The sequence below is a fragment of the Halichoerus grypus genome, chromosome 8 (assembly GCF_964656455.1).
Source record: "Halichoerus grypus chromosome 8, mHalGry1.hap1.1, whole genome shotgun sequence".
In the NCBI taxonomy this organism is placed as follows: domain Eukaryota; kingdom Metazoa; phylum Chordata; class Mammalia; order Carnivora; family Phocidae; genus Halichoerus; species Halichoerus grypus.
In genome coordinates this window covers 45,816,784-45,840,371 of record NC_135719.1, presented here as the reverse complement: position 1 = coordinate 45,840,371, position 23,588 = coordinate 45,816,784, and the positions used below count along the sequence as shown (strand labels likewise).

The following is a 23,588-nucleotide window of genomic DNA, read 5'->3' as shown; positions in this document are numbered from 1 at the left end:
ACACATGTATAGATTCTGAGGCCACAACTACCTGCCGCTCCAAATCACTCCCTCATGCTATCCTTTTATAGCCAGGCTCTCCCCCATCCCTAACCCCAGACAACCACAGATCTATTCGCCATAGCTTGTCTCCATAGTTTGGCTTTAAAAAAGGGGGGGGGGGGAGAGAATCTTTTAAAAAAACAAAACAAACCCAAGCCCCTTAAAGTGGCTTTAATGACTACTTAGCTCTCCTCCCTCACCTCCAACACCTGCCCCCATCGCTGCAATTAGACCCGACTATTTTCGGTTCTCGGGGTGCGTCCAGCTTTCTTCCATCTCGGGAGCCTCCTCCCCGCCCTTCTGAGTTGGGGGACCTCCTCTGGGCTTCACAGTGCCGAGTGCTTCCCCCACTGCAGCACTTCCACGCGGCTGTAACTGCCAGGCTACTCGTCTGTGTCTTCCATCAGACAGTTCCTTCCACGCAGTGGCAGTGTTTCAGGCACGGCTACACGCCCAGCCTTCGCGGAGCCGCCGAGTCCCGCCACACGCCTGCCCTCACAGCTCCAGAAGCCGCCCGGGCTTCCGGGCGTTCGGAGCCCGGCGCGCGGCGAAGGGCTTCGAATCCCGAGCGAGCATGCGCACCGGGGCGCGGCGGAGCGCTGTCGCCCCGCCCCCTGCGCGCCGCTCCAGGAGGGGCGGGCCTCGGCCGCTCGCGCTCCCCTCCCCCACCCCTCGCTGCGCCTGCGCGCTGGGGACAACCGTTGCAGGGCGCCCACGGCCCTGAGGGGGGACGGTCGCCGTAGACACCCTCTCTTTTCGGCCCTGAGGTACCCGGCCTAGTGGCCCAGGACGTTCCCGTCGCATGGCGGAGTGCTGCGGACGATGCCCATGAAGTTCTTAGTCCTTCTAGTTGCGCTGTTGCTGTGGCCTTCGTCCGTGCCTGCCTATCCGAGTGAGTGACCGACCTGCGGCGGCAGCGACCCAGGGGATACACCTGGGGGAAGTCCCAGGTTCCCGGGCCCGTCGGAGACCCGGTCCTGCACCTCACTGCCCCGGGTCCTAGGCCTCCGTTGCGGAGATGTGGCCCTCTTCTCCTTGCCTCTTCCTCCGCCGCCACCTGCACGCTGCAGGCGGCGATGCAGGTGGCCGGTCCCAGGCGTGACCCGGGAAGCGCCGGGCTGGGCGCACTGGGCTCGCGGGTGTGACCTCCTCACCTCTGGCGGACACATTCCTTGACGTTAACCTCGTCCCCTTTTGCCAGAGTCTGTGCCTGTGGGATAAAGCAGGGATCTGCAAACTGCGGCCCGCGGGCCAAGGTGGCCTGTTTTTGTGTGGCTGGCTGGCCAAGAACGGTTTTTACGTTTTTAAAGGTGAATATGAAATGTAGTCTCTCCTGACATGTGGAAAAGTATGAAATTCCAATTGCATTGTTGATAAATAAAGTTTCATTGGAACACAGCCATGCTCGTTCCTTTTTGAATTGCCCATGGCTGCTTTTCCGCATTGTAACAGCAGGGTTAAGTAGTTGCCACAGAGACAGTATGGCCTGCAAAGCCTAAAATATTTACTTCTGGCCCTTTACAGAAAAAGTTTGACCCCCCCATGGTGAAACATGGAGAGCAAGTGGATTGTGGTGCCTGTCTAGGCCACTTACTGACCCCTTATGCACTCCCACAGTGCATCCCGGTGCGCAGGATTCACAACCGTATTTAAGCAGAATTGAAACTTAACGACTTGTTCCTGTCCCTCCCCAATAGCTGAAAATCACACCTGTCAAGACTACTGTATTAACATGTGGAGACGTTGAGGTATTTAAGTGGAGTGTCTGATATCTGATATTCCACATAAGACTGTGAGGCTTGTCCATCTAGTCTAACTAGTTCATTGTAACATTTAGTAATGTTGGGGTTGGTTTAACCAAATAAAGTTTAACAGGTAGGTGTGAAAAAAGTACCAAGGAGCATGCCAGTTATGAAGAGCTATATTTCAGAATTGTCAAAAGGTCTTGAGTTAAAAATTAGATTTAAAAAATGAAAATACAACACAACCTAAATCATGACTGGTAGTGAGAAAAATTCTGGATAAAGTGTCCTAGATCGCCAAAGTTAGCGCTTTAAATACTAGCACTTATGATTGTTAGCTGTTTTATTTATTTATTTATTTATTTAAAAGATTTTATGTATTTATTTGACAGAGACACAGCGAGAGAGGGAACACAAGCAGGGGGAGTGGGAGAGGGAGAAGCTGGCTTCCCGCTGAGCAGGGAGCCCGATGCGGGGCTCGATCCCAGGATTCTAGGATCATGACCTGAGCCGAAGGCAGACGCTTAACGACTGAGCCACCCAGGCACCCCCGATTGTTAGCTGTTTTAAACAGAGATCTTTGTAAAATGTTTCTTCTTTGCCATAAAGAAACAGACACCTTGAAGATGATATCTTTTCTTGATGTCTGATGGTCATTATTTCTAACATCAGTTATTGCGTTTTGGTAGCTTTAGATCAGTAAGTCACAACTGACTGACATGTATGGAGACTTTAGTTGAAGTGACATTAATACAGTCATAAAGTACACTCTGGGATTGCTGGATCCTTACTTAACTCAGTGTAAGCTCCTGCCTGACTGCATCATTTTGTGGCCTATTCTTTTTCTTTGTGGCCTCTTCCCTAAGTTTTCGTACGGCTTGTAGGAAATGAAAAGATACTTTTCAGGAAAAAGAGCCATTTTGTGTTGAATGTATAGATGACACAAGACATAAGGAAAATATATATAGATCATAGAAGATATCTTGAAAATGTAATTTACTTCTTTTCTACAGAAGGGGTTAAGGGATATGTAGGGCAATATTAACATGGCTACTTTCTCTCTCATTCTTTTTCTCGAAGTAACTTTAATTTTGTTTATGTATTTTTTGGAGTAAGTACACCAAAAGAAACCAGGCTTACCCTTGTGTTTGATTTAAATCAGATTTGTATTCTTTATTTTACAAGGCCACTATTCCAACATTTGTTGGTGAGAGAATCATATAAAAAATGTTGTCATGCCAAAGAAAAGGCACATAGATTTTTTAAAATTTTTTATTGTTATGTTAATCACCATACATTACATCATTGGTTTTTAATGTAGTGTTCTATGATTCATTGTTTGTGTATAACACCCGGTGCTCCATGCAGAACGTGCCCTCTTTAATACCCATCACCAGGCTAACCCATCCTCCCACACCCCTCCCGTCTAGAACCCTCAGTTTGTTTTTCAGAGTCTGTCGTCTCTCATGGTTTGTCTCCCCCTCCGATTTCCCCCCCTTTATTCTTCCCCTGCTGCTATCTTCTTCTTCTTTTTTTTTTTTAACATATATTGTATTATTTGTTTCAGAGGTAAAGGTCTGTGATTCAACAGTCTTGCACAATTCACAGCACTCACCATAGCACATACCCTCCCCAATGTCTATCACCCAGCCACCCCATCCCTCCCACCCCCCACCACTCCAGCAACCCTCAGTTTGTTTCCTGAGATTAAGAATTCCTCATATCAGGGCGCCTGGGTGGCTCAGTTGGTTAAGCGACTGCCTTCAGCTCAGGTCATGATCCTGGAGTCCCTGGATCGAGTCCCGCATCGGGCTCCCTGCTCAGCAGGGAGTCTGCTTCTCCCTCTGACCCTCCCCCCTCTCATGCTCTCTCTCTCTCTTTCTCAAATAAATAAATAAAAAATCTTTAAAAAAAAAAAAAAGAATTCCTCATATCAGTGAGGTTATATGATACATGTCTTTCTCTGATTGACTTATTTCTCTCAGCATAACACCCTCCAGTTCCATCCACGTCGTTGAAAATGGCAAGATCTCATTCCTTTTGATGGCTGCATAATATTTCATTGTATATATATATACCACATCTTCTTTATCCATTCATCTGTCGATGGACATCTTGGCTCTTTCCACATCTTGGCTATTGTGGACATTGCTGCTATAAACATCAGGGTGCACGTACCCCTTCGAATCCCTACATTTGTATCTTTGGGGTAAATACCCAGTAGTGCAATTGCTGGATCGTATGGTAGCTCTATTTTCAACTTTTTGAGGAACCTCCATACTGTTTCCCAGAGTGGCTGCACCAGCTTGCATTCCCACCAACAGTGTAGGAGGGTTCCCCTTTCTCCGCATCCGCGCCAACATCTGTTGTTTCCTGACTTGTTAATTTTAGCCATTCTGACTGGTGTGAGGTGGTATCTCGTTGAGGTTTTGATTTGGATTTCCCTGATGCTGAGCGATGTTGAGCACTTTTTCATGTGTCTGTTGGCCATTTGGATGTCCTCTTTGGAAAAATGTCTGTTCATGTCTTCTGCCCATTTCTTGATTGGATCATTTGTTCTTTGGGTGTTGAGTTTGATAAGTTCTTTAGATTTTGGATACTAGCCCTTTATCTGATATGTCATTTGCAAATATCTTCTCCCATTCTGTCAGTTGTCTTTTGGTTTTGTTGACTGTTTCTTTTGCTGTGCAAAAGCTTTTTATCTTGATGAAGTCCCAGTAGTTCATTTTTGCCCTTGCTTCCCTTGCCTTTGGTGATGTTTCTAGGAAGAAGTTGCTGCAGCTGAGGTTGAAGAGGTTGCTGCCTGTGTTCTCCTTTAGGATTTTGATGGACTCCTGTCTCACATTTAGGTCTCAACCATTTTGAGTCTATTTTTGTGTGTGGTGTAAGGAAATGGTCCAGTTTCATTTTTCTGCAGGCACATAGGTTTTTATAATGAAAAGTGCAGCTTTGACTTTTTCTTCTAGAATACTAAGACAGTTTTGAGGTCATCTTATATAGACATCGTGGGTATTGTATTAAGTAATTACATTTATTAAAAACCTCAGTACTTCTTTTAACTGTCCATACCTTTCTAATATGCCCAACTCAAGTTTAGCTAGTACTTGTTTAATCTAAGTTCAGTTTGACATGAATAAGGCTTGGATGTACAGCAGTCTGCATTCCCATACATGCATACACATCCTGATGGTGCTGGATAAACAGCTTTTTACTATATACTTAAATTTATATACATTCAATTTTCTTATATCTGATTTTTCCATGGTTTAATTTTAAATATTTTCCAAATTTAAAAATCATACCTCTTTAATGTATTTGCAGTATATAACTTCTTAATGAGAATTCTTATTGCTTTAAAAAATTATAACTTCTAAAGTGTCATTTACATAATAGTTATATATTTAAATACTATTAAATTATGTAATTTGCCTTTTATAATTTTAAGTCACCAAATATTGGTGAGCCTGAAGCTACAAACACAAGAATGTGAAATATTAGCTTTTGGGCTCTTTTTTGTATCTCATGGATAAATTGTTTTTTCCTGGTTATCTCTTTGGATCAGTCAGCAAAGGTAGAGTAAATGATACAGGATTGTTTTAAGCTTGGATAAGAAAACCTCTTAACTTGCTTCTCTAGGTTGGTGTTTAAAGAAGGCTCAATATTTGCATTTTTGGCATATATCTTTGTCCTTAGAAGACCTTTGTCCTAATAGACCACAAAAGGCAAGGGAAGGAGTAAAGCAGCAAACAGCAATAATTGTTGAAATGTATTGGCAAATACATTAAAAAAGAAAAGCAGGTTCCTTTTATCTCAAGTATATTCAAAAGATAAAATTCACTTCTGATGCTGCAAGTTCACTTTACATTGTTTCAAGGCCCAAGGCTATAGCACTGGGAGGGTCTCTCAGACCTGTAGATGGAAGGCCATGACACACTTCATTAATGTTTTAGATAATGAGGAGCATGTTACCATATATGTGAATGTCCAGAGAGTTATCTTTAGGGGTGTAGCAGTAGTTGCATTAGCCTGTCCTTTAATTTTTTATCAGAAAAAAAGCCGTCTTTCTGTTCTTTTGAGCTGCTTTTTGTGTTCTTTTTATAAGATCTCATGTGTTTTTAAAGACTTCTTGTTTTCTGTTATTACCTGGTTGTCCTAAGACCACTTTGTATCTTCCCTACTCTGAATGGGTTCAGCCATCCTTCTGAGGATACAGTAGAACATGGTATTAGAGACCAAAGTACCTGGGATACATATCAGACTTCCGTGCTCGGGTGATATTGTTATTTAGGTCATTTTATTGAACAGAAGAGATCTATTTCAAAGTCATGAGTTTGCTTTGGTTCCAATTAAATTTTAACATCACTCCTGGGATAACCTGGTTTTTAACTCCACTGGAACTGAATTTGGAAACTTTTTAAAAGTATTATTTGGGATGCATGGCTGGCTCAGTTGGTGGAGCATGTGATCTTGGGGTTGTGAGTTTGAGTCCCATGTTGGGTGTAGAGATTACTTAAAAATAAAATCTTAAAATAAATAAATAAAAATATAATTTAATGAAGCTGTTTCGGTTATGTGTTGCAGCATACAGACCACCCCCCAGATTTATTATTTCTCATGGTCTATGGGTTGACTGGGCTCAGCAGGGCAGTTTTGCCTCATATGGTGGATTTGAGGTCACTCATTCAGCTGTATTCAGCTGGAAGCTCAAGTGGGATGAGAACATCCAACATGGCCTCTTACCTTCCAATGTCTTTCTCTACATGACTTCTCATCTTTTAGTAGTCTCGCCCAAATGTCTTTTTACCATGGCACCTTGCTTCTAAGAGGGAGCTTTACAAGCCCCCAGTATGCAAGCTCTTATCAAGCCTATGCTGTGTCAGACTTTCTAATGTCTCCATAGGCCAAGACAATCACATTGGGCAAGCCCGTATTCACTATGGGAATATGCTAACCAAGAACGTAAATACCAAGAGGTGCAAAGTCATAAACTTACGTTTCTTTTTTCCCCCAGCTTTATTGAGGTATAATTGACAAAACTGTAATATATTTAAAGTATACAATGTGATAATTTAGGGGCGCCTGGGTGGCTCAGTCGGTTAAGTGTCTGCCTTCAGCTCAGATCATGATCCCAGAGTCCTGGGATCAAGCACCGCATTCGGCTCCCTGCTCAGTGGAGAGCCTGCTCCCGCCCCCCCTGCTGCTCCCCGTGATGTTCTCTGTCTCTCTGTCAAATAAATAAATAAAATCTTTAAAAAAATAAAGTATACAATATGATAATTTGATATATGTCTACATTGTGAAAGGATTCCCACTGAGTTAATTAGTACGTCACCTCACATAATTACCTTTTGTGTGTATTTTTGTGTGTGTCATCAACCATAGTCACCATGTTATACATTAGATCCTTAGGCCTTATTCATCTTATAACTGAAAGTTTGTACCCTTTTACCGGACTCTCTATTTCTTCCACCCCCAACCCTAAAGTTACATTCCTTTACCTGGAACACTTAATTAATATGAACAAAATTACTTGTTTTGTCTGTCTGCAAAAATTTAAATTAACAAATTATAGGAAAACTGCTGGATGAATGACAAGATACAATGTTTCCCTTTGTGTCCATTCTTTGAGTGTACCCCACTAATGAAGCACAGTTATTAGAACTTTGATTTGAGTTACAAGTACCTCATCTTAGTTATTTATGTTCTTTTTAATTTGAAAATGTTGGTGTGTTAGCTGGCAGTTCTTACATGATGACAGATTTCAAGTATTCTTATTTGTATCACTTCTGTAGAATAAGGGAAGTCTATTTGTGTTCCCCCTTAATGACATGGATGGAAAATACAAGGAATTTGTTCTCCAAATTAAGGACATTCAGCCAGAGTCTGGTCCACCTATACATGATTCCATGCTTGGGTATATGTTAAGCTTTATATACATGAGTTCTTTACCAATAAAGCCATTCTGTTTTTCGTTTCTGTGGTAATAAAAATCCTAGTTATATTCGAATCTTTAAAAAAAGGAGCATCCATGGTTCTTGGTTAAATTTTGAGCGTAATCACCAGATGCCATAGCAAGGTTATAGGCCAAGGCAAAGTAAAAATGCATTTCTTTTTTTTTTTTTTTTTTTAAAGATTTTATTTATTTATTTGAGACAGAGAGAATGAGAGAGAGCGAGTACATGAGAGGGGGGAGGGTCAGAGGGAGAAGCAGACTCCCTGCCGAGCAGGGAGCCCGATGCGGGACTCGATCCAGGGACTCCAGGATCATGACCTGAGCCGAAGGCAGTCGCTTAACCAACTGAGCCACCCAGGCGCCCTAAAAATGCATTTCTTAAAGCACAAGGACCAGAGGTATCCTATTGAACTTTAACTTCTTTCTCTTCATGTGAAAGTTAAAAAGTTTATCTTTTCCTCTTTACTGAGCTACCAAGTTTCCTCCATATATGGAACATTTTACTACTACCTTTAACTTACCACGTATTTGAAAATTAACAGTATTATTGGGCTTTAAAGTCTTTGTTTTTTTAAAACATAAGTTGTATATTAAACACATGATCAGATAGCACCCATCTAATATTGAGAGATGCAGATTTTGTTAGAATTTCCTCTGATTTATGCTGTTTTTGAGTGTGTCTTTGAATAGCCTATGTATTACATTATGTATACATAACTTATCACAATCTTTTGGTATCAGTATTTTACCAGTTTGAAATGTAGAAACCTACTTCTCTTTATGTCCTTTACCCTCTCCCATTCATGATATAATTGCCTTAAATATTTCCTTTACATACCTTGAGAACCACATCAGAGTATTATAAATTTTGCTTTAACTGTCAAACGTAATTTGAAAAAGTCAAGAGAAGGAAAGTCTATTGCATTTACCCATACTTTTGCACTTCCTTTTATTCTTTCTTCCTTCCCAGTGTTCCAGGATTCCTTCTTGTATCAGTTTCTTTCTGTTTAATGACCTCCATTTAGCCATTCTTATAGAGTAGGTCTTTTGGCAACAACTTCTCTTCATTTCCCTTCATCTGAGAGGTGTTGATCGTTCTTTCATTCCTGAGGGATACTTTCCCTTGATAGAGAATTCTAGGTTGACAGTCTTTTTTTTTTTTTTTTTTTTTAATATTTTATTTATTTATTTGACAGAGAGATAGAGAGAGAACACAAGTAGGCAGAGAAGCAGGCAGAGGGAGAGGGAGAAGCAGGCTCCCCGCAGAGCAGGGAGCCCGATGCGGGACTCGATCCCAGGACCCTGGGATCATGACCTGAGCCGAAGGCAGCCGCTTAACCAACTGAGCCACCCAGGCGCCCCTACAGTCTTTTTTTTTTAAGCTCTTGACAAATTATGCCATTTTCTTCTGACCTCCATGGTTTCTCCTGAGAATTCAAATTGTCATTCAGAATTTTTTCCACCATAGATAAGGTGTTATTTCTCTCTTCATTCAAGACTTTTTTCTTTGTCTTTAGTTTTCAGAAGTTTGACAAATGTCTTGGCATGGATTTCTTTTGGTTTATTCTGTTTGAGGTTCACTTAGCTTTTTGAATCTGTAAGTTCATGTCTTTTGCCAAACTTGGGATTTTTTTTCAGCCATTATTATGTCTTTGAGTACTTTTCCAGACTCACCTTCTTGTTCCTTTCCTTCCAATATGTGGATGACATGAATGTTAGGTCTTTTTATAGTCTCACACATCTCCGGGGTTTCTGTTCATGTCTTTTTCAGTCTGTTTTCTGTTTTTCACATTGAGCATCTGTCATTGTTCTGTCTTCCAGTTCACAGATTCTTTCCTCTGTCCCCTCCATTCTGCTGTTGAGCCTATCCATGAAGTTTTTTTCATTTCAGTCTTTGTGTTTTTCAGTTCTAAAATTTCAGTTTGGTTCTTTTTTATCTATTCTGTTTCTTTGCTGATATTTTCTAGTTCTTTGCTGAGAGTTTCTATTTTTCTTTTTTTTTTTAAGATTTATTTATCTTAGAGAGAGAGAGTGCAAGCAGGGTGAGGCGCAGAGGGAAAGGGAGAGATAGAGGGAGAGAGGCAGACTCCCCACTGAGCAGAGAGCCCGATGCAGGGCTTGATCCCATGACCCTGAGATCATGACCTGAGCTGAAATCAAGAGTTGGATGCTCAGCCTACTGAGCCACCCAGGTGCCCCAAGACTTTCTATTTTTTAGTTGTGTCAGGCATGTCCATAATTGCTTGTTGAAGCATTTTTGTGATGCTGCTTTTAAACCCCTGCCAGGTGATACTAACATCTGTGTTATCTTTGTGTTGGTATCTGTTGACTGCTTTTTCTCATTCAAATGGAGATTTTCTTGGTTCATGTTGTGACTAGTGGCTTTTGATTAAAACCTGGACATTTTGGGTATTATGTTGTAAGACTCTGGATCTTATTGAAATCTTCTGTACATATTTAAATAGGCCTCTGAGCCTTTGATGTCACTTGAGTGGTGGAAGACAACTGTTGCCTTGTTACCACAGGTCCCAGGTCCTCAGACAGCCTTCTCTACTGGAAGAGAAGGTATTAATTTGTACTTGGTAGCAACATTTCTATGGGATAAGGGCAGAGGGGTTGGAGCACATCACTGAAGCCTGATGAGGGTAAAAGTCTGGGCTTTCCACTCAGCGTTTGCTAGTGGCTGTAGGGCCACAAAGTTTTCTGCAGTGTTTGGCTGCAATAGAGTGGTTATTGCCTAAAAGTTTTCTGTCTTGCTAGGCTACCCTTTTACTTGTCCTTTGGCTATAGAGAGCAGTATTTTCTTGGAGACTTTTTGTCTATGTCCACTGGTGTTTCTGGGTTGCTGGCTTCTCCAGTCCCCAGTCTGGGGTATGTGTGGCAAAAAGAAAACCCAGGGAACTTGCTGCTGTATCATTCCTTGGATCTTGAAGTTCCTAGTTGGTCTGTCTTCTCTCTGCCTTTCAGAATGCATATTTTATATATGGTGTCCAGGGTTTTTAACTGTGCTTAGTAGGAAGAATAGGGGAAAAGTACATGTTCTCTATCTTTTTGGAAGTGAAAATCCAGATACATTGTTTTAAAACATTTTATTTGGGACTTATGGAAGAGACAACGTGCTTTACAAGTAAGCAAGAATACTTAAGTAGAGGATATATTGGAATGATGTGATGACCTGTTTTTATTTTATTATTTATTTAAAAGATTTTATTTATTTATTTATTTGACAGAGAGAGACACACAGCGAGAGAGGGAACACAAGCAGGGGGAGTGGGAGAGGGAGAAGCAGGCTTCCCGTGGAGCAGGGAGCCTGATGTAGGGCTCGATCCCAGGACCTCATGACCTGAGCCGAAGGCAGACGCTTAACGACTGAGCCACCCAAGCACCCCGACCTCTTTTTATTTTTAATTTTGGTCAAAATATGTTGGAATTAGGCTTGCAGTGATTTTGTTTGTATTATTTTCCAGTTTGTGTATAAAGTAGTAGATATTAGAAAGGAGAAAGAAGTCTTAGGTGAACATCAGACATCTAGATTATTTAGATAGAATTTTATTTGACTAGTGATTCATAATACTCCACCTAAATAACTTACAGAGAATGTAAATAAATTCAATATTTTGAGAGTTTGTTTAAAGTTCTTCAAGTTTTCAATTTTATAGGCAATTAACCAGTATACATTACTTTCCTAGCAACATTCCTTTTAATTTACAAGCAGTTTGTTGCCATTTCCTTAATGTTTTTCTTTTAAGTCTTTAGCTAAATACATATGTTATTAGTTTAAATGTTAGCTTATAGGTCCATAATTTAAAATGGCAGGAAATATAACCAAGTTAATGTCAAAATAAAATACAATTCATATTAAATATTATCAGAAAATTATAACACTTAAAAACTCTACATAAGACATTTTAATGGAAAAATTCTATTGGTCATTATGATCTTATAATATTGTGTAGGTTTCATAATAACTAATTTTTAAGACACCAGATATTTGGTTTATAGCACATTTCAAGTGAAATTTCATATTCACATTATAATTATTATATGTTTTCAAATCATTTCTCAAAAAATTTAGATATATTAGCCTAAGTGCAAAAATCCAAATTCTGCATAGATTTGGATATGCCCTGTTTACTTTCTAGTTTTGTGTCCTGTGATAACAACATGATCACCACACAAATGAAACACATTAAAAAAATGCTTTTTTTAAAAGGTACAGTTTTTTATAAGACCTAAATTTTACCAATATTCTCTTGGAATTTTATTTTATTTTATTTTATTTTTTTTTAAAGATTTATTTATTTATTTGAGAGAGCGAGAATGAGAGAGAGAGAGTACATGAGAGGGGGGAGGGTTAGAGGGAGAAGCAGGCTCCTCGCCGAGCAGGGAGCCCGATGCGGGACTCGATCCAGGGACTCCAGGATCATGACCTGAGCCGAAGGCAGTCGCTTAACCAACTGAGCCACCCAGGCTCCCTCTCTTGGAATTTTAAATTGTAACATTAAGTAAGAAACTCCCCAAAGAAATATTAAAATTACCTAGTTTTATTGTAGACCTGTGTTTTATTATTCTTTAAAGTAAAGATAATTCATATAAAAGTTCCCAAATTTGAATTACATATATATTTTTAAAAAATTATATTCCCCCTCCTTTTCTTTTTTTTAACCAAAGAAGGGGTGGGAGTGGTTTAATTTTCCTTTTTAATTCAGAAACTATTCAGAAACTATTGATTCTTTGCCTAAGATTTAAGGTGACATGTTTTTCCTTTCTTAAAACTTTAGTCTCAAAGAAACTAGGTATGTTACTGTATAAGATTTTTAATATTAGCATTTTATTACTATCATTACATTTTATTGTAATTTTTGGCATGCTGTTACTTCTTAGGAGCATAGAATCTTTTTTCTTTGTTTTTTTTTTTCATTTTTGAGTGTAAGGTTTTCTGGAAAAAAGAAATTGTTATTAAAGCAGTTAATGCATAATACCATTTTAGCTTTACCAATTAGGAAATCTCTCCAGAAACAAAGAAAGTTGTAGCTTTTCGGATTTTTACAAAAAACACATCTATATATATCCACTCTTTTAAATAGACATTGTAGAAGAAATTATTTGGTTTTTTACACCTGTTACCAGTTGAAGTTTTATGTATGCAATTAGATATTTAATTGATGCTTGATAGTACATTTTTAAGAACTTGAGACTTCCAAACATCATTTTTAAAACGCGATTAATGGGGCACCTGGGTGGCTTAGGCGGTTAAGTGTCTGCCTTTCGGCTCAGGTCATGATCCCGGGGTTCTGGGATCGAGCCCCACATTGGGGTCCCTGCTCAGTGGGGAATCTGCTTCTCTCCTTCGCTCTCCCTCTGTATGCTCTCTCTCTCTCAAATAAGTAAATAAATAAATCTTTAAAAATAAATTAAAATAGGGCGCCTGGGTGGCTCAGTCGTTAAGCATCTGCCTTCGGCTCAGGTCATGATCCCAGGGTGCTGGGATTGAGCCCTGCATCGGGCTCCCTGCTCTGCGGGAAGCCTGCTTCTCCCTCTCCCGCTCCCCCTACTTGTGTTCCCTCTCCCGCTGTCTCTCTCTCTGTGTCAAATAAATAAATAAAATCTTTTTAAAAAATTAATTAATTAATTAATTAAAATAAAACTCGATTAGTATGCAATATATTTGCATAGATAATAGAGCACTAGGTTTTCTTGGGGTGGTTCGTTACACAGTTTCATTAAAAAAGAAAATAAACCATGTAATTTACATGTGTTAAAACCACTTTTGTTATTTAAAATGACTAGAGCTAAAAATCACATTTTTTAATTTTTAAAAATTTGTAATATCTCTGGCCACAGAAACCATGGTTTCTCAGCTTAGACAGGGGAACCAAAGCACTCCTAACTCTTTGGTAGAAGAAAAAAGTCTTATGAGCTATACCGTCATATCTGTAATCTTAAATGTAAGAAATTTTATAGTAGTTTTGTCTTAGTTCAAAGTAGTAAAATCTATAGCATAACGAAACTGGGAAATATAGCTCAGTTTATAGAATGTCTTCAATTAGTTCTACTAACTGAAATGACAATAACATCTATTGATAAAATCAAATTTTTATAAACTCGTTCTTTAAAAATGATTTTTTGTTTTATCTTTATGTTAATGTCCAGTAACTATAATGCAAAACAGAGTGATAAACATGACATTTTAAATATATACATACAATAAAGTACATAAATCAGAGGCTTAATGAATTTTTATGGTTAATGCCCCTGTGTAACCCAATGCCTGAACCAAGTGACAAAATATTACCAGCCTAGACTAGTTTACAAGTATTATGTTTTAATGCATGCAACTATTTAAAATCTTGCATAGAGGGGCACCTGGGTGGCTCAGTTGATTAAGTGACGGACTCTTGATTTTGGCTCAGGTCATGATCTCAGGGTTGTGAGATTGAGCCCTGTGTCAGGCTGAGCCCAGATGGGCTTGAGATTCTCTCCTCTCCTTTTGCCCCTCCCACCACTCACTTATGCTCACTTGCTTTGTCTTTCTCAAATAAATAAGTAAAATGTTTAAAAAAACAAAAAATAAGTAAATAAATAAAATATTGCATAGAAATTTAGGTGACTGGAATTTCCCAAGTTTCTTACACTTCCAAAACTGAGTTTCTCCAGGACGAACTTATATAGAGTGAAAGATTATTCATGTAGCTACATGAATCATTAGGTTAACCAAATAAGATTCTTGAATATGACAGACCAAACTGCTTATATTTTTCATCCATCTCAAAGTGTACTTAAAAAAAAAAAAAAAGGCTTCTTTTAAACTCTAGTACTGTAATGCTGCTACCAAGAAACAGTCGTCAGTTAAAACATTAACAATCTCAAATGAAAATTAAGCAATTAGAATAAAGAATATATCAGAATATGGTGTATTTAACAACAAAACAGTTTTAAAAATTACACATAACCCCAAACAAGATAATTTGACCATTCATTAGTTGGAGTGGAATGTAGTCAAATTATCCAAAAGCAATTGTAATGTTCAACCTTGTTATTCAGTCAGTATTTTTATGGTGAGCTTTAATATTAATAAATTGTTATTGACAGAGCCAATAATTATGTCAGTTTTAATCAAGATTTACAGCTAAAGTAATAGTTGTATGGCTTATTATGTTATAAAAGGGAATGCAATTATAATTTAGATGAGGGTTTAAAATTCAGGTAGGTGTGCTTTAAATTAATGTTAAAAGTCAATTGGAAAAGATCAGTAAAAATTAATGTCTGTACATATATATTTTTTAGTTCTGTTGACTAAGATGGCCTAATAACAATGTCACTCTGTAATGCTAGTTTTGATATGTACTTCTAGCCCTCAGATTTTTATCTCTAATATTGTTTTCCATAAAAAGAAACTAGGATTCCTTGAACAGATAGCTGATTTTCATCTTTAGGGAAATAAGTACAAATTGGAGGGGTAAGGATGAGAGTGGGATAGGAAATGGCAGGGAGGCAGGCAGCAGTACCTACCAGAGAACAAGCAAGGATCCTTTAAAAATTCAGAGGTTCCCTCAAAAGGACAGGAGACAGCTTACAGTGGCTCCAACTGGCTAAATTGTGACCATATAAACATCAAAAAAAAAAAGAATGATAATATAAGACTGTTAAAAAATGTGTGAGTCGTCGGGCTCCCTGCTCGCAGGGAGCCTGCTTCCCCCTCTCCCTCTGCCTACCACTCCCCCTGCTTGTGCTCTCTCTGTCTGTCAAATAAATAAACAAAATCTTTAAAAAAATCCTTAAAAAAAAAAAAGTGTATGAGTCATAATGAAACTCAAAAGTGTAAGAACTACTTTTCAAATACTTAATACTTTACTTGGGTGAATTTTCTTCAAATGCTTAAAAATATTGTTTACATTTCATTTTATTTATGTAACCCAGATCAGCAAAAGTGTTTCCTTACTCTAAAACTAATACAAATCAGAGCTTACAAGAAGATCTTACTTTTCTCCCTATAAAATATTTATGGACAGACCCATGATTCTTTTGCCAACCTCCCTCCCCCCAACCCCCGCCAGAGGCTACCCACCAACAGGATTCACATATTAGAAGATATGCTACCATATTATTTCAGAAGTTAATGAAATGTGTCAAGATGGTCCATTCACACTAAGGTGCTCTCCCAAGTGATCCTGATAGCTATACCACAACAGGATAAAGAGAACTGTGATGCCAAAGCCAAGTGACCTTTTAAATGTGCTTAAAACATATAGGATTATGCTTTTTATTTACATTTATTTGCTTGTTGATGGGTTTGGTAGTTGTTGCTGGTGGCTATTTTAACTTCTCTCCTTGCCCTTTGTGGTTCTTAAAAAGAATGGAGTGGATGAAAACATCCCCACAGACATTGTTAGAAGCCAAGAACTTACACATTAGGCCTTCTGCTTTCCTAGTCCAAAATAATCTTGCCCTGAAAATTTCCTTTGTACCCTTTAGTCATAAGAGATGAAATGAGAAATAATTTGTGTTGCTTACTCTGCAGATGAAAAAGACCTAATTCTTTAGGTTCTTGGCTTTGTGGCTTCAAGGCCAAGAACACTTAATGACTTTAAAATGCATAAGAGGCATATTTCAATAAAAAATTTAAATGTTGATCAAATGTAGTAGTATATATATTATGATCCTATTTATGTAAATATATTATGTATAATCTTGAGTTCTGTTTAAAAATGTATCAGATGGCAATACTCCCAAATTGATCTACAGATTCAACACTTTGTCACGATCCTAGCTTGCTTTTTTTGCAGAAATTAACAAGCTGATACTAAAATTCATATGGAAATACAAGGGACCCAGACTAGCCATAACAATCCTGAAAAAGAACAAAGTTCAAGGACTCACACTTCCTGATTTCAAAACTTACTATACAACTGCAGTAATCAAGACAGTGTAGTACTGGCCTAAGAATAGACATATAGATGAATGAAATTGAGTCGAGAGTACAGAAAGGACCTCTTACATTATTGGTCAATTGATTTTCAACAAGGATACCAAGACAATTCAGTGGGGAAAAGAACAGTCTTTTCAGCAAATGGTGCTGGGACACTAGGCAAAGGAATGAAGTTGGACCCTTACCTCAAACCATATATAAAAGTTAATTCAAGCTAGGTCATAGATCTAAATGTAAAAGCTAAAACTTAGAACTCTTAGATGAAAATGTAGATGTAAGTATTTGTGCCCTTGGATTTGGCAAGAGTTTCTTAGATATGACATTAAAAGCACAAGCAGCCTCAATAAAATAGATAAATTGAACCACATTAAAATTAAAAACTTTTATGCTGCAAATGATAACCTTAAGAAAATGAAAATACAACTAACGAGTAGGAGAAAATATTTTCAATCATATATATGACAAAGATATGACATATCTGACATATGTCATATATATGACAAAGGACTGGTCTCCAGAATATATAAAGAATACTTACAACTCAATAATAAAGAAAACCCAATTAAAAAATGGGAAAAGTATCAGAATACAGATTTCTCCAAAGAAGATATACAGATGGCCAACAGGCATGTGAAAAGATGTTCAGTATTATTAGCTATTAGAGAAATACAAGTTGAAACTACAATGAGTTATGACTTAACACCCACAAGGATGGCTGTAATCAAAAGGACAGGTAAGTATTGGGATGATATGGAGAAATTGGAACCCTCATATATTGATGGGAATGCAGCTGCTTTGGCAGTTCCTTAAAAGTTAAACATAATATTATCATATGACCTAGTAATTCTACTCCTAGACATATGTTCAAGAGAAATGAAAGCAAACATCCACACAAAAACTTGTACATGAGCATAGCAGCATCACCATTATCACTAAAAAGTAGAAACAAGCCAAATGTGTAGCAACTGATGAATTCATAAATGAAAGGTGGTATATCCATACAATGGAATATTATTTGGCCATAAAAAGGAATGAAATACTGACGTATGCTACAATATGGATGAGTTTTAAAAACATTATGCTAAGTGAAAGAAGCCAGTCACAAAAGAACACATATTGTATGATTTAATTTATATAAAGCATCAAGAATAGGCAAATCCATAGAGACAGAAGGTAGTTTAGTATTTGCCTAGGGCTGAGGAAATTGGGGAATGGGTTTATTTTGGGGATGATGAAACTGTTTTAAACTTAGATCGTGGTTGGTGATAGTTGCACAACTGTGAATATACTAAATACCATTGAATTGTATACTTTAAAATATGTAAAAGATAAGTTATGAAGGTATTTTAATCCTAGTAACCCTTAGGGATTTTTAATCCCTAAGATTGTAATTTACTTAAAATTATGTTAATGCAATGTTACCTTAGAGATTGATAAAATCTAATAAAACAAAATTAACAGAACTTAAACAAATTTAGTTAAATTTATGTGATCTAAATTTATATTAGGCTATTTAGTAAGGGCCGGTTAGAAGAAGTGCAGGGCTTTCTGAAAATTGGAGCTATTTAACTACAATAATTATGATATTGTTGTTAATAAACTTCAGACTTAGAAATTTAGAAAAACATAAAAACTGCCTTCTTAGCCTAAAATAAGAGAACTTTTTTTTTTAATGCCCAGATTTTCTCACTAATTATTATTGGACTATTAGCTGAGAAACAAAACCAAACAAAAAACCCGAAAACTAAACAAACCCAAAATCAAAACAAATCAAAACAAAGACAGTCTTTAGACCAGCAGATTTATTTTAGACATAACATGACATTTAGTTTTCCTCTACAGCGTTCTAACAGAATTTTATAGAAATTTTTTTTACCTGTGATTATTTCCTTAAGATAAATTAGTGGAGGTACAATTAATTTACATACCTGCCAGCATTTGGTTTATTCATTCAGTCATTCACTTAACAAATGCTTTTTTGACTGCCATGGCTCTAGGCACTGGGTAGAACAGGGGATATAGAGAAGCAGACATGGTCACAGCTTTCAAAGAGCTTACAATATGTAGTAGTTAGAAAACATTAAACGAATATATATAGTTAAGATTATCTTAAATTCTATAAAGAAAAGATCAGTGTGCTAGTGAGAAACTAATGAAGGATGTGAGGATCAAAAAGGAAGAAAAGTTACTTTTTTTTTTTTTTAAGGAGGCTCCACACCCAACACAGAGCCCAGCCTGGGGCTTGAACTCATGACCCTAAGATTGAGACCTGAGCTGAGATCAAGAGTCAGATGCTTAATTGACTGAGCCACCCAGGTGTCCCAGGAAGTTACTTCTTTTACTAAGGAAGTAATTATACACATGCCAATCCTAGGTTTTTAGAAAATTTTTTTACCTACTTGACTGACAAAGATTGTTTTTAACTTGCATTTCTTTTATGAACAGTGAACTTTAGCAACTTTTCATGTTAACTGGCTTTTATTTTATTTCTTGTACTCTCTTCTTCCATCTTTAATTGGCCATTCTTGAGAAGGAAATGTATGTTTTGAAACTATTGTTTGTTGATTTAAGTTTTTTATTACATTGCTCATTTTAAATCAGATTTTATTATTTTCCTCAAAATAAACTCAAAACTAACTTACTCTTTGCTTCTGTGTGAAGTGAATGTATTCTTTTATATGTCATTGACTGTCAGTTGCTATCCATACTTTGTAGTAACAAAAATATATCAAATTTGGATCAGTTTTAGACACTTTTCCAAAGAAGACATACAGATGGCCAACAGACACATGAAAAGATGCTCATCATCACTAATCATCAAGGAAATGCAAATCAAAACTAAAATGAGATATCACTTCACATCTGTCAGAATGGCTAAAATCAACACAAGATATAACAGGTGTTGGCAAGGATGTGGAGAAAGGGGAATCCTCTTGCACTGTTGGTGGGATTGCAAAATGGTGCAGCCACTGTGGAAAACAGCATGGAGGAGTTTCCTCAAAAAGTTAAAAATAGAACTACCCTACAATCCAGCAATTGCACTACTAGGTATTTACCCAAAGAATACAAAAATACTAATTCAAAGGGGTACATGCACCTTAATGTTTATAGCAGCATTATCTACAATAGCCAAATTATGGAAATAGCCCAAGTGTCCATCAACTGATGAATGGATAAAGAAGATGTGGTATATGTATACAATGGAATATTACTCAGCTATACAAAAGAATGAAATCTTACCATTTGCAATGATGTGGATGGAGCTAAATGAAATAAATCAGTCCAAGAAAGACAAATACCATATGATTTCACTTATATGTGGAATTTAAGTAACAAACAAGCAAAGGGAAAAAAGAGAGAGGCAAACCGAGAAACAGATTCTGAACTATAGAGAACAAACTGATGGTTACCAGAGGGGAGGTGGGTGGGGGGGTTGGTGAAATAGGTGATGGGGATTAAGGAGTGCACTTTGTCATGATGAGCACCTGGTGTTGTATGGAAGTGTTGAATCACTGTATTGTATACCTGAAACGAATGTGACACTGTATGTTAACTAACTGGAATTTAAATAAAAATTAAAAAATAAAAAGTAAAAAGGTTTTTGGATCAGGTTTAAAAATTCTAAATACATCTTAATATATGAAAGGGATATATTTTCATCCAGTTGACAGTAGAGCAAAATTTTGTATATTTTACTTATGTATTGATTGATTGTATTTTAGTATTTACATGTATTTTAAAAGAGAGTTGTATTCTTCCAGGACAATTTTATTATCATACTTCTATTTTGCCAGCATCCTTGTGTCATCTTTTTATGACAACATTGTGTAGTTGTTATGTGTACCAGCTTTGAAATAAGGCAACCTCTGTTTGAATGCCATTATTACCACCTACAAATCAAATATAATCTTAGGCAAATTACTTATCCTTTCTAAGTGTCCTTATTTTCCTCTTTGTAAAAACACTCCTCATGTTCAAAGCCCTTAGTATAGTGCCTGGCACAAAGCAATTGCTCAGTCAGTCAGAGCTATTATGGTCTTTTCAATCACTGTCTTCCAATTTTCCCCTTCAGATTTCATGCCACTTTTGTTCCTACAGTTGTTTTCCCGTTTTGTTTACTTTCCTGTTATTTCTGCCATGTGACTAATTCTCCCTGTACTATTTCAAGAAGAAAAGTGCAGACAGTCTCAAGCACAGCTATGACATCTGTATCTGTGATTCCTGTTAAACCTTAAGCCTGCATAGCAGGGAGCCATCCTGCCAACTAGAGGCACTGGAAAACAGCATTATGGTTTCTAAAGGTGGAAGAGATTCTTACCTTATCCACATTCTGAGACATTGCTATGTTTGGTTGGATCACTAACTGGTAAAGAAGACAGAGGAGGATAAAGCACACCAGTGTAAACTATACATATCCAATGTGTAAAAACTCAACTTCTAGCGGAGTAGTCTGGTCTTTGTAAGAATTTGAATTTTGTTCATCTTTCTAGGAACTTCTGAAGAATGGGGAAAGCAGGTTTTCATAGTGGTCAGGGCCATTTGTCAGGATATTTGAGCCTTGACTATCTTTTACTACCTTGCCTGCAAACATTTGTATAAAGATCAAATTGATTTGCAAGAGCAGTCCTGATTAGGGAAACTGAGAAGTCAATATGAAGTAAGTAGATATTTTAGGGGTACAAAAGTAGGAGGTGGGAAGTGTGTAGTGAGAGGATAGATTTAACAATAGAACAATATGGAGACAAAGGGTTCATGAAGAAGAGAAGAAAAACAAGGTAGAAGATAGGGTGCTGTATTGTTCGGCAGCCATGAACAGGTTTTTTAATGTTGCCTAAGTAATAGTATAAAGGGATAATGAGTACTTCAATTATTTTAGGAATCAGCTAGCAGTAAGGATCTCCTTTTCCTGTCCTTTGACAATCTAATTCACCTAATAGTAACCTGGATGTCCTATTTACTACTTTGAGAAGGGAGAAGTTAAATGATTAAAAATGGAATGTTTAGGGTGCCTGGGTGGCTCAGTCAGTTAAGCATCTGCCTTTGGCTCAGGTAATAATCCCAGGGTCCTGGGATTAAGTCCCACATAGGGCTTCCTGCTCAGCGGGGAGTCTGCTTCTCCCTCTCCCTCTACCCCTCCCCCTTGCCCTTGCTCTCTCTCTCTCTCAAATAAATAAAATCTTAAAAAAAAATAATTTAAAAAAATGGAATGTTTAGCAGCCTACAATCTATTGGCAATGTCTTTTTAAAAGCATTTAAGCCTTTGTTGGTTGCAGATTTTAGATTTGCATGTGAATAGTGGCCCAGAATTGAAATTTTTCCAAAACCGATATAAAAAAAATTTATTGTGGAAAAACTTAAACATATACACAAGTAGAAAGAATGGTATAATAAATCTCCATATATCTATAACCAGCTTCAACTACTAACCCACAATTAATTTTGTTTCATTGATATGTCCACCCACATTCCTTTCCCCCTCACCTTCCTGGTCCCTCTCCCCAGCTTCTCAGACTTGAATTTTTTAGAAGCAAATTTGATACATCATATAATTTCATCAGTAAATATTTTAATATAAAGCACTAAAATATAAATAAACACAATAATAATGTGAATTTCACACCTAAAAAATAATAATTCCTTAGTATTATCAAGTATCTGGCCAATGTTCAAACTTCCCTGATTCTCTCTCTTCTAGTTTGTTTGGTTGAATTGAGATTCAAATAAGATTCATACATTTAATTCATGTATCTTTTAATTCCATTTTAATGTAGTCCTCCTTCATCTCTATTTTTGTCCTTGCAATGTAGTTGTTGAAACTGGATCATATGTTCTATAGTTTCCCATAGTCTAGATTTTGCTGATTATATCCCTATGGTCTCGTTTATATCTTCCTTTGTTGTCCCATGTACTTTCAGTATATTGTCAGATCTAGAGAGACCTGTTAGATTCAGGTTTTGACCATTTTTACAAGACTGCTTCATAGGTGCTAGAAATACATAATGTCTGATTGTGTATCTTTTTGTAATACAAATAATCTTTGATATTGATAATCATTGCAAAATGTCATAATTATAGGTGGCTTCTTCATTTATTAGCTAAGTGAGTTTATAAATTGAAACTTCCCTCACTTAGAGCTATTTTTCCATATGCAGTTGGGTTTGTTTCTGTATTTTCTGTTCTGTTCCATTCATCTGTACATTCATGTGCAATGCTATACTATTTTTATAATAGAGGCTTTATAATATATTTCAATATTTATTGGGGCTAGCCTCTATTTTTCTGGCTATTCTTACTCATTTTTCCTTCCAGATGAGCTTTATAATCCATTTTCCTAACTCCAGAAAACAAGTAATGATATTTTGTTAGGAGCATATTAAATGTATACATTAACAGAGAGAATATGACATCTAAGCATCTTTATGATATCGAATCTTCTTGTCTAAGAACATGGTATATCTTTCCATTTGCTGAAGCTTACATTATGTTTTTTGGAAGATTTTGTGACATTCCTGTATCAGTTTTCTGTGGCTGCTATAACAAATTACTATAAACTTGGTATCAAAAAATAACAGAAATTTATTCTCTCACAGTTTGAGGCCATAAGTCTAAAATCAGCTTCACTGAGCCAAAATCAACGTGTAAGGCAGAGCTGTGTTCCCTCTGCAAGCTCAAAGAGGCAATATTTTAATTGGCTCTTCTAGGTTCTGGTAGCTGCCAGCATTCCAAGTCTTATGGCCACTTCATTCTAATCTTTGCCTCCTCCTCCATATTACCCCTTCCTCTTCTGTGTATGAAATCTCTGTTTGTCTCTGTCTTATAAAAACATTTGTGATTGGATTTAGAGTCTACCCAGATAATCTAGGATAATCCCCTGTCAAGATCCTTAATTTAATCACATCTGCAAAGACCTCTGGATGCCTAT

At 37.3% G+C, this 23,588-nt stretch overlaps 2 protein-coding genes and 1 long non-coding RNA gene across 5 annotated transcripts in view; 2 read left to right on the top strand and 1 right to left on the bottom strand.

The window, feature by feature from the left end:
* LOC118554890 (uncharacterized) overlaps positions 1-589 on the bottom strand; it is a 58,778-nt gene extending 58,189 nt beyond the window's left edge. For all 3 annotated transcript variants that reach the window (XR_004926703.2, XR_013450423.1, XR_013450424.1), the window contains exon 1: positions 243-589. This is a non-coding gene — a long non-coding RNA (uncharacterized LOC118554890). The remainder of the gene's footprint in view (positions 1-242) is intronic.
* A 206-nt stretch (positions 590-795) lies between these two features.
* Positions 796-23,588, top strand: part of SPESP1 (sperm equatorial segment protein 1) — a 32,805-nt gene continuing 10,012 nt past the window's right edge. The window contains exon 1 of the mRNA XM_036122757.2: positions 796-934. Within this exon, the coding sequence (XP_035978650.2) occupies positions 865-934 (70 nt within the window). The 5' untranslated portion in view covers positions 796-864. The remainder of the gene's footprint in view (positions 935-23,588) is intronic.
* The window catches only part of NOX5 (NADPH oxidase 5), a 111,078-nt gene continuing 88,299 nt past the window's right edge, over positions 810-23,588 (top strand). The window contains 1 exon segment of the mRNA XM_078078935.1: positions 810-934. The gene's annotated coding sequence lies outside the window, so the exon portion shown is untranslated.